The sequence below is a fragment of the Hypomesus transpacificus genome, chromosome 11, assembly GCF_021917145.1.
Source record: "Hypomesus transpacificus isolate Combined female chromosome 11, fHypTra1, whole genome shotgun sequence".
Lineage (NCBI taxonomy): Eukaryota > Metazoa > Chordata > Actinopteri > Osmeriformes > Osmeridae > Hypomesus > Hypomesus transpacificus.
In genome coordinates, this window is record NC_061070.1 from 9396678 (window position 1) to 9408108 (window position 11431).

The window sequence follows — 11431 nt, forward strand, 5'->3', positions numbered from 1 at the left end:
TGTGTAAAACAGATCAGGTGAAGGGTAGAATCCAAGTACAGTTTGAAAGCAACTTTGAGAGCCGAAATTAAAGTTTAAAAAATAGTCGGCAATATCCTTTGTTCATTTACTCCCACCTGGACAAATTCCCCTTGGAAAAGCAGATGACACTCTCTCCTTAGTTTTATTGCATTTAAAAGAGCAAGTTTGCACTCAGTTGGGTTTTACAACAACAAAATGACAAACTTGTTGATTGTATGGTGTTTAATTAATTAAAGAGCTTGAGATCATTGGGTTGTATAACAGGAATTCAAGCGATTACATGAACAAATGTGTCGACACGCTGCGACACGCTCAAGAACACGCAGTTTCCCTCCGGTAAGGCACTAAGAGACCATGTGATGACAGCACAAATCATAGAAAGTAAAAATGGTTAGTTATGTAAGGAAATTTGTTTAAATTGGAACTTTTCCTCAAAGATGATACATGGCAACAGCAACTCGCCAACAAATAAATGGTCTTTTAAACACTCAAAAACAAAATGGCTTGTTATTTATAAAAACACAGCAAACAAAACAAAATTAACACACACAAAAGACCATCAGAACACCAGAGGTTCCAGAAACGGCTTCTTCCTGAAGAAGTAAATCGCATTTAAAGATTATATATATATAAAACACTTCTGTAGAAAACACTTCTGATTGTATCTCATTGAAAAGGGTTGAGTACCCAATAGTGCAGTGTTCAAAATAAGTACCTATCCCTTTATTTCACCCATGACCACAAATGTCAACATGACTGGACTGGCTCCAAGGCTTTGCTGCTATACTCAGTATGGGTGTGCCGTGTGCGTGGGAGTGTTGGTGTACCTTACGTGGTTAGAACCTCCAGTTTGACTCTCCTCTGTCTCTCCCTCCTCCTCTCCTCCCTCCACCGTCTCTCCCTCCTCCTCCTCCTCCTCCTCCTCCTCCTCTCCCTCTCCCTCCTCCTCCTCCTCCTCCTCCTCCGTACATGTCCTTCTCTCTCTTGTGCTTCTCGTATCTCTCTGCCATAAGCACAAGCTCCTCTGGGACGTCCTACACAGCAAAATCACAAAGGTTTTTAGTTCCACTAAGTGCACTTAGTGGAACTAAAGGCCGATATATGCTTCTGCGTTTTTCGAAAAACTGACACATGGGAACGCCCTCGTCTCCGTGGAACGCCCCTCTACGAGCTCTCTGTCAGCCCTCGGACACCTTGACGAGCACCTCCTGAATTTTCTAACTATCCGTCGTAATTTTGGAGAGCTACGGAGGCTTGGCTGTGATTGGTCAGTATTAAGAACCGCTTGCGTCATGGGAGGGGGCAGGGTTGCCGTGATAAACAGGACGAACAGAATCCTTTGACCGCCATTGCTGTACGTTTTTAGAATTAATATTTCAGCTAAACAGTACATGTAAATCAGCATCTGAATTAAAATGTGACGAGAAATGGGCAGTGTAGTTGCTGAAAATGTGCGTATTTTATTGATGAAACGGTTCATTTGTAAATTTGCTCCGACTTCGCGATAACCTAGGTAAATAAACTCAACGACGACTTACAAAAAACCGTTGCGCCACCTACTCTTCTGGCGGTGATTTGTTTTCAGCACCCACAGCCTACGGAAAACCATAAACGATGTCTATCCGTCCGATTCCGTGCGTATCTGTGCGCCCGCACATTCGTAAACGGAGACGCAGAAGCATATTTCGGCCTTAAGTGCGGTGTGTGTCAGAGAGCCAGAGCCAGCCCGTCACATGTCCCTTACCTGTCCAGATCGTTCCAGGATGGGGATCAGCTCAGAGGCCATCCTCCAGTCTCCTCTTGTAACCAGTGTGATGGAAGCCCCAGAGCGCCTTTGTGTGTGTGTGTGTGTGTGGGGGGGGGGGGGGGGGGGGGGGGGGGGGGGGTGAGATTGAGTGGAACCATTAACAACTAGCCAGACCAATTAGCAACTAGTCTGGAACCTCTCATTTCATCTACAGGGTGTAATCAACAAGCCCAGACCGAAATGTTTCTGGATGCAATTGGACACAACCAATCAGGACAATAAAATATAATCTTGGTTGTTGAGGAAACTGCCTCAACGGCGCTTCTCTGTACAGTCATTGGATAAACGGTTATGGCCAGGCACTTTTCAGACTGGATGGAAATGTGTTTGAACGGGAGTGGCCAGACCTTTTAAAAAAACATGACCTCACAGATTAATCTGGTTCCCAGGCTAACTAACAACCATACAAAACACAGATAGAGCCACTGCAGACAACTGGAAGGTGTTCAGCAAATACAACTAAGAGGAGATCGACACACAAACACACAATTACCCGGCGCGACCTGTGCGGCCCACGCGATGCACATACTCCTCAATGTTCCGCGGGAAGTCGTAGTTGAAGACGTGGGTAATGTCGTGGACGTCCAGACCTCGGGACGCCAGGTCTGTCGCCACCAGGATGCGGACACGACCTGTTAACACACACAAATTGTACAAACGCACACAGTGGGCAACTCCCCCCTACATACACACACTCCTCATCTTCATATGCTATTTCACCCTCAACCCTCCCCTCCACCCAAAATCTAAACAGAAGCCAATTTCATACTCTCTTTGAAGTCCTTCAGGGCCTCCTCCCTGTCACACTGCTCCCTGTCGCCGTGGAGACTCTGCACAGCCAGGCCCCGTAGACACAGGTCACTGGAGAGGTCATCGGCTCTGCCATGACACACACACACACACAAACAAACTAAAACGTGTGTCAACTTATCTTCAGCGCAAACCCATAACAAATTGGTAACCCAAACAATGGGCGTGGCTTTGAGAAGTGGTTAATATGGTAACGGATGGAAAGCACCGTTGAATAAAATACTGATGTGACTTTGGAAATACCCTTCTTGCTTCACCAGTGACAACATCTGACATACAGCCAAGTAAGATTGCATTTACCTTGCATACATTTCATGAGTCATCTCTAATGAATGGTATTTCTTTAGGGTGTGCTGGCATTGTTTTGGAGAGTGGAACCGCCTACTCACAGAAGCTTCTTGCCCACAAAGATGAGAACTTTGTCCTCGGGCTCCATGTTGTGGATGAAGTCAAAGACGTAGGCCTTCTTCTCCTCCTCCTGGACAAACAGGACTGTCTGGTGAACCGTGTTCACCGCCTGGCGAGAGGGGAGGAGAGGAGAGGGGAAGACAGGGTTAAAGTGTGCCAGATAGACAGAGAGCAACGTTAGTGTCTGTGTTGGAAACTGGGGTTGAAAAGGGGTGGAACATTTCTGGTATATTTCCTGAAACTTTTCACGGGAAGTTAATCAAGTTAAACTGGGGAACATTGGAAAGTTAGAAACTTCACAGGAATTCAAATTTGGAGTAATTTATACTGTATCATATACATAAATATTAGTGGCGGGCATAGATTAATTTTTAAAATCTAGATTAATTTCACTGTAATATTGGCGTTAATCTAGATCAAAATGGCTAATTTGAATTCCGCCGAAGGCATTCAGAATATGTGTGCCACCCAAATAATGACTAAGTCTTTGAGAACGGGTTTCTCAAGCCAGGTGGCGCATTAGACCAGGGGTTCATCTCCTGTTTCCAAAATGCATCACAAACTGCTTGAGAAAGCTGTTCTACTATGATAATTGGTGATGAAAATAAATAATGTTCAATAAGATGTGTTTATTGGATTAGTTAGTTTGGCTGATAGAGCTGTGCTGACGGGCTTGCCTCGGTTGCACTCAAACAGTAGTTTGACGGCAACTCTTCCCCTGCGCTACATCAGTGCTTGGCCCGGCATCTACCGCATTAGCTAAGGGATGCTTTGCGTTTAGGTGGTATTTGAGACTGGAAGAACTCCTACAATAAACTAATTCCGCATAGCACAAGATGCAAACAACCTTAGTCTTGTCAAGGTTTCCATTGGGAAGCTTCTTAAAAAATATTTTTCCCCAAACCAGGCGGCTTCATAGCTGCATCCATGTTAGCACGTCACGTTTGATGTGATAATTTCATACACAAGGCATACACACAGGTTCGAAGACTCGTTCTCGCCCCCTACAGTGCAATTCGGCTAGGTATACATCCGCGCTAAAATATCAAGGTGAAAGTCATCATAGCTTGCGTAATATAGACCTGGCTCCCAACCCAACTTTGAGAATTCTCACAACCCAACTTTTGAGAACTTTGAGATCTTTTTTTTAATCGCCCGATAGAGTCTCACGTTAACGCAGCACGTTTACGCCGATAACGGCCCACCACTAATAAATATACATTTTAGTTTGATAATAAGCAGAAAAATTACATTAGATGATTTTGATGTTTTAGTGAGTAGGACTTTAATCGATTATTTCATTGAAAAGGAAAATGGATAGTCCTTGGGCTCAGAAGCAGAGGTGTGGCTTCAACAGTCCTTCTGTAGTGTGCATTAAATCTGGTTGTTATTACCAAAATGATGCTGCAAGATAGGTTTTCCCACTACATTTAAGTTCCCTGTTATAGGCCAACTTGTGAGCAATTTTGCTAATTTCCAGTTTATTCACATTAATTCCCATACATTCTCGTTAATTCCAATGGAAAGTTTCCAATAAAATGAACAGAATTTTGTAACCCTTTTGGGAATACATAATAACAAATGGAGAGTTTTGGTTGGGTGTGTATAGTGTGTGTGTTGAGGAGTAAGGTAGTGAATGCTTAGGCTTCCACTCACAGCCAGGTCCAGAGTCCCCACGTATACCATCATGGGGTTCTTGAGGTACGACTTGGCCAATCGCCTTACACCTGGGGGCCAGGTGGCACTGAAACAGCCAATTGGAGAGAAGAAATCAGGGCATGTACAGGGGCCAATCTATAAGGTCATCTTGTGATAAAGGTCAGTGCGTGGGTACATCCTGATGCTGGTACCTGGTCATAAAGGTTTGTCTGTCTGGACGGATGTCCAGCAGGATCTTCATGATCTGGGGCTCAAAGCCCATGTCCAGCATCCGGTCTGCCTCATCCAGCACCTGGCCAAGGAGAGAGCTGGTAAAACACACACATACGCGCACACTTAATGGCTGGAATGGAGCTCACCAGGTAGGTGACGGAGCGCAGGTTGATAAGCTCGTTCATCTGCAGGTCGTTGAGGCGGCCGGGAGTGGCGATGACTATGTCCACTCCGCCGGCCACCAGCTTGATCTGAGCCCTGCGGTCCCCACCTCCATAGATACAAACACTAGTCCGCAAAAAGGAGGGAGAAACGGGAGACATGAGATCAAAAACACACACTGCTCTCTTGATGTCTGTGCTTTTATCTGTGTGACCAACTGTGTCGGTGAGTGACTGGTGTGAGAGTCGCATGGATGTGGGGCCGTGTGTGTGTGTGTGTGACAGGCGTGAGGATGTCATCGGCACCTCTTGAAACCTTTGTAGCTGTACTTGTTACACTCTGCCTCGATCTGCAGGGCCAGCTCTCTGGTGGGGGTCAGCACCAGCATGCCTGGACCATCCTGCCTGTTCCTGTGTCTGGGATGTTACAAACACTCACTCAAACAAGTCAAACTACCAAGTATAGGTTTATGACATTTTCAAATGGTAGTCACTTAATTTAGAATGGTTGCGATTAGTTGCGATGGAAGTCTTTCCCAACGAGACTAGCGTGTCTGTCCAAATCTCTACAACGCATGTCCGATCTGCTGTCTACAACCATGTAGAGGGCTGTGGTGATTGGATGAGGACTTACATGGGCTGACCATCCATGTGGATGAAACCAGGCAGCAGGTAGGCCAGGGTCTTCCCTGTGCCCGTCTGGGCAATGCCGATCAGGTCGTCTCCCCTCAGCGCCACGGGCCACGCCTGGGACTGGCAACACAGGGGGCACAGCAGCCATCAGCGGGGGCAAACACACGGCGAGAGACACATTTTTGGAAGGACGTTTTTTTTTTTTATGGTTTGGAAAGCAACTTTCAGAACGGTGCTTCTAAGTTAGTTTAAATATACCTTCCATTGGGGCCTGTTCCATAAATCTTATTCAAAATAGCTGGGATTAAAGTCCTAAACCTGACTGGAATTAACCTAACAAATCAATCGGGGCTAAAGCGGTTCCATTTAGTCCTATTCAAGTTCATGCAATCCGACTAATTAGAGCCATAATTCAAGTAGTCAAGATAATTGCTGGTGCAAGCTATTCTTAAGCAGTACAAGTAGAACATGGATCATGTTGAGTCACCATGGTATAAAGCGATGCTCACGCCCACATGACATCTCCCTGAAAGTACGCTCTCTTTAAACCGCATACTATGCCAGCACTCTCATCCAAATAAAATGGCACGCCATCATTGGCATGAATAATATGTAGGTTGAGGTCCTTTATTTAGAAGTATTTTTATATATAGACTATTACCCAATAGGCTACACATTAAGCGATACATTTTTAACATGGTTTTTGTACCGGGAAAATAGAGGATAGATACAAAAAATAAGTTGTACTGTTAACTAGGCAGCTATGATCATTATATTGGGGTCATGTAGATTGAGAAATCTTATTTAGCATCAACCTAAACGTTTAATATCAAAAACGACCACAATAAATACATATGTAGAAACTCATTCAGACATAATCATGCTCATGTGGCAACCAGTAGCAGGTGTTGTGCGTCTGAGCGTCTTGTTTTTTTGTACTTATTGTGTTAATTTGGGAATTTTGTTTAACTCCTAAACGTTAACTGTTTTAACTGTCTTAACTGTTTTGATTGTTGTGCAAGGTCACTGAGTATGGAGATCCATTTTTAGTCCATTTCCATTTTTAGTTATTCTGAGCAGAGAAAGATAGTTTTATGACATGGAGCAGATGTGGTCACCCACCTGTGCAAGAGAATCCAGACTACTAACCACAAGCTCTTTTTTGACAACTTCTTCACCACCTACAATGTCCTTGAAGTGCTGGCAGAAAAGAAAATCCATGCAGCTGGAACAGCTATGGTTTGTTGCTTTGCAAAGCCCCCACTGAAGACAGACAAGGAAATGTCAAAGAAAGGGTGGGGGAGCCACGATGAGGTGAGGAGTAGGGATGGAAAGGTGGTTCTAGTGAAGTGGTTTGATAACCGCTCTATTGTGCTGGCCTCTGTTGTGCTGGCCTCCCACATTAAAATGGACCAAAAAAATTGCAATTAAAGAGTTCTGAAAAAAAAAGTTTTTTATTGAGTCATTTCTCGTTGCATTAAGGATGGGAAAAAGTAATTATTATATTTTTCACAACCTTGGAACACAATTCAGGTCTGAAGGGGTTTTAAAGTGTTTTGATCAGTTCGGAGGTTAGCAACCATTTTTCGGCGAGCTAGGTCTCTCCGTTTATGTGGTTCCAACTGCTTGTGTAAGCCTTGGAAAAGCCTAGTTTTTTCACTATCAGAAAAAACTTGACCTTAAGAAAACGCTGTACTTTCGATAAACGGACGTACAAGTGCACGTTGATAACGGACTTTATGCTTCCTCGTCATTGGAGCTACCTAGCGCTACTTCAGTCAGGTTATAGTGTTTAGCTATCTGGTGATGGGTGCATCCCTCCATGCTCAGGTGCCAGAATACAATTAACTAATGAATAGTATAGTGTTGAAAAAACTAAGTGGAGTGAATGACAATAAACAGATGTGCTCAAGAGAAAATATATAAATATCTTAAAAGAAAATGTTGAAGTCCTTCCTCTTTTCATTTCTACATTGTACAATAAATGAAAAAGATACCGAAAGTTCCACTGGAACCAAGGCTATCGTTGGTAGGGTGTTTCCAAAGAGAATAAACAGTCACACATGGTTATGGACTTTTAAAATTTCTCATTAGAGTTTGTAAAGAGAGGACCAATTGAAAGTCACTGTATTGACTGTAAAGTCTTTATAATTTAACAGGTGGGCCTATATTTCATTGCATAAGCACACAGGGTATGTAAACATTTAGACAGGTATAGAAAGTTCCAAACTTTTTGTTCAGTTTATCATTAAGGGTCCTGGTGGAGCTTGTGCTTGAGATCTGCTCATCACCGTCTGATGTGATACACTGACCTACTAGGAGCAACCCGTGCCACCCAACATACCTGGATGGGGGTTGGTTTGGCGAAGCCGACGCGGACAATGTTCTCCATGATTCCGGGATAGTGTAGGAAGGCCTCCAGGAAGATCTGCACGGGATGGGGGAAGAGACGCTTGTCGCCCTCCTCCTTCAGATCGTCAACAAATATGTTGTTATTCTGCTTCCTGTGAGGAGGTAGAGGGGACAGGATTGTCCGTGACTGGTATGATTAACGCCACATATGCCAGGCATTTGACCAAAACTAACCATCAAAACTGGATCCTACAGTACAATATGATTGTGATCCTAATATGGGTGTCAAACTGAATTGTCCACATTGTGTATTGAAATTGATAAATACAATACAGGTATAAGATACAGATTACAATCTTAGCCCTCTCTGGATTGTCTTGAATTATAAATATTACAAATACTATTCAAAATAAATTTGAAAAGTGATTGAGATTCATGTTTGCATTACAGGGGCGTGTTGGGAGTTATTGCATAATGGCTCAAGCTACGTCTCCAGAACAATGGACGTTGACACCATCAGGATTTAAAGATTTTATAGACAGGTTAACGGTTAAACCTAACATGGTGGTGGCCCACAAAGCCTGAGTCGGCTAAATATGCGAGAACAGTGTTCTTGTCTTATGCCCGCTGGCATGCTCGCCAGATCCATAGCGCCATCGCTTAGTGCAGCTAAACAAGGTTTTCACAGGCAAAACTACTCGTCCTTGGGTCCTGAGCTATACACCTGGCATTTCAACTTCACCCTGTGCCCGGTTCTCGAGATAATCAAGCCACAGACATTCAGGGATTCCTGCCTTTATGGTTAGATGGCAGCAAGGTCAAAGGCGCCCTCTATTGGACAATCTTTGCAACAGAATATCCTCACGAGTGATGTTGTGAGAGTGCATTGCAAGTACTCAACCCTCCTCCTGAAAATGTGAACATCTCCCAAGAAACATATGGGAACGCTTTTTATAGCGTGTTCAAGGTGCGTGTGCTTCTTTAGGGCACTTTGGTGTTCTTCAGGGGAAAAAGCACACGTACATCTGCGGTAAAAAAAAAATCCCTCCTCACCCACTCCAGCATTCCTTCTCACTCGGAGGACGAGCGACTATAACAGTGAAAGGGCGTCAATCCTTCGCAAAGTCATGACAACTTCATAAAAAACAGCACAAGTACCACAAAGCACTTTCTCCTCGGCTCACATCATCAGCTGAGTTTATTCAAATATCTCTCCCAAGAAGAGAAAGATATCTCATCTCAGTGAGGAAGATAGTATGACTCAGAAAAAGGGGTCTCACCGTGGCTAAGCTAAGGAGAGGAAACAAAAGACTAAAGCACAGGCCCTCAGGTTGGGTGCCAGGTGACCCTACATCTGTTCTTCTCCCCGCCACTGGGAAAAAAATCCTTGAGGTAACACAGCACTCACCTCCACTCTTTCACTTCCTCTGCAGTGCGTTTGGCTACACTGTCTGCCTCAATGTAGAAGTCCTTCTTCAGGGCTGGGAGGTCTACAGCAGTTAAGAAACAATACCAAAGGATACAGTCAAGATGCATAACATCTAAGCACCACACTGACTAGTTTGCTTCAGGACAGAGTTCCGGAAAATATCAATTTTATACCTTCTTCTGTCAATATGTTGTTAAATGCGTCACCCTACGTTGTGGGTGGAATACTATATATGTTTTGCCATGTTTGTTTTGGTACCATATCTAAACACATTATATTGTCGAAGACTGGATGTTGTTCATAATTTCCATCCCCATGAAGTTAGCTTAAGGCCGACACCTCAACCAAAAATGTATTTTACTGCTATGGACATTTTTTGAAAGGTTAGTTAATACTGGTGTGCCCCATTTCCCCTGCCCATGTCCATCCTGTAATCACCCTGCCACTTCATCTGCTCGTATTTCTCCCTGTTCTCTCTCATGGAGTTCCAGTCGATGGCCTGGGGGGGTGGGACGTCAGCTGCCTGCAATGCTGCCGCTGACCAGCAGGAGTCACTTCTACCTCCACCACCACCACCACGGCCACCTCCATGCTCACCACTCCTTCCAGGGCCTGACAGAGGTCAAACAACCTTCACTTACAGCTGTGAACATGGCCAAGCTTAGATCCTGGTTAACCAATAACAGAGAAATGTATACGGTGCTAGTGTAATCTTACCACTGTGGAAGCCAGAGCCGCCTGACACCAGTTCCTCAATCATCTCTCTAGCCTTTTGTTGAACATCACTGTTCCCAAAAATGAGCACTTCTCCTTCATAGTCCCCTCTGTTGATCTACAAAAATGATCAAAATATGTTAAACTAGAGTTCAGCTAAACATTGTCTCGGGTGATTTAATATAGCATGTTAGTTTGCTAGCTAGCTACTTCACCTTAATTCTTGCACCAGTACTTTCTTCAAGTTCACGTATTTTGGCTCCGCCGCGACCTGTTTATCGAGTCAGGTATTTAACTGCACGTGACGTGTGGTAACATCAATTAACTCTTAACATGGTTAGCATATGATGCTACTTTGCTCTTTCTGTCTGAACATACCTATTACCCTGCCAATAAAGGAGCTTTCCACTGTAAAAGTTACCGGTGTGGAACCCGACCGGTCAGTCGCGTTACCACATGGACCCGATCCGCGTCCTCTATCAGAATCATGATCCCTTGAGAACATGCGGTCCTTTTGGTACTGAGGACCGTTACGATCTACTGGCGGTCCTCGTGGCCCTCCAATCCCACCGTAATTTCTCACACCAAAACAAATGTTCTCCTTGCCGTTGTTCAAAGATTTACATTCTTTCAAAAGTGCTGTGTTCCCAGGTACAGACTTCTTGATTGCGACACCGTCTCCATCATAATCATCCTCCCAGTCCGACATTACAAACGTGCACAATTACCAAGCCAGTTAGAAATCACTCCAAACATCCGGTTACGGTTCTTTCGATGGTTAAATCTATGACACAAATTCTAATGACCAATAGAATATTTAGTTTGGCTACTATTAAAGACCACGACTTTAAAAGCCCATAAGTATGAAAAAGGAGAAAAAACACTTTGAATACAATTTTTATATGTATAAAAGAATATATAGAATTATGATTGCAGAGATTTTCTAATATTGTGTTTTTTCTTGTGTAAAAATGTAGGTTAGCTAAAAGTCATTGCATGAATTATCACAAAGCTAAGCTAATGAATAGATATGGGCTTTGAAAGTAAACATTTATTTATTTTTGTGGGGAGGGGGGCATTCAACATGATTGATATTATTAAGTAGGTTTTATTAATAAATTAATGTTTACCGTCCTTGTTAGCCTACTTTAACCCAAACGGAGTACAATAATCAGATTCCCAGCAAATTATTTTCATATGAATCCACTGTCCGTTTTGCCTATG

At 43.7% G+C, this 11431-nt stretch overlaps 1 protein-coding gene across 1 annotated transcript; it reads right to left on the reverse strand.

Moving 5' to 3' along the window:
- Positions 1 to 391: 391 nt before the first annotated feature.
- On the reverse strand, positions 392 to 10916 carry ddx43 (DEAD (Asp-Glu-Ala-Asp) box polypeptide 43). The gene is made up of 16 exons (XM_047029380.1): positions 10586 to 10916; positions 10423 to 10478; positions 10211 to 10325; positions 9932 to 10105; positions 9473 to 9554; positions 8057 to 8216; positions 5714 to 5832; positions 5386 to 5496; positions 5065 to 5206; positions 4897 to 4997; positions 4703 to 4790; positions 3028 to 3155; positions 2598 to 2707; positions 2322 to 2460; positions 1766 to 1853; positions 392 to 1055 (listed from the first exon to the last, which is right to left on the reverse strand). Exons 1-16 carry the CDS (start codon positions 10914 to 10916, stop codon positions 858 to 860), a joined length of 2142 nt encoding a protein of 713 aa, XP_046885336.1. The 3' UTR covers positions 392 to 857.
- Between the last annotated feature and the right edge of the window lie 515 nt (positions 10917 to 11431).

Coding starts and splice junctions, on each gene's coding strand:
- ddx43 (XM_047029380.1), bottom strand. CDS start 10,916: ATGTCGGACTGGGAGGATGATTATGATGGAGACGGTGTCGCAATCAAG. Junction 5,497..5,713: donor CACATGGATGGTCAGCCCAT/GTAAGTCCTCAT, acceptor GTAACATCCCAG/ACACAGGAACAGGCAGGATG. Junction 4,791..4,896: donor AGACAAACCTTTATGACCAG/GTACCAGCATCA, acceptor TGGCTGTTTCAG/TGCCACCTGGCCCCCAGGTG.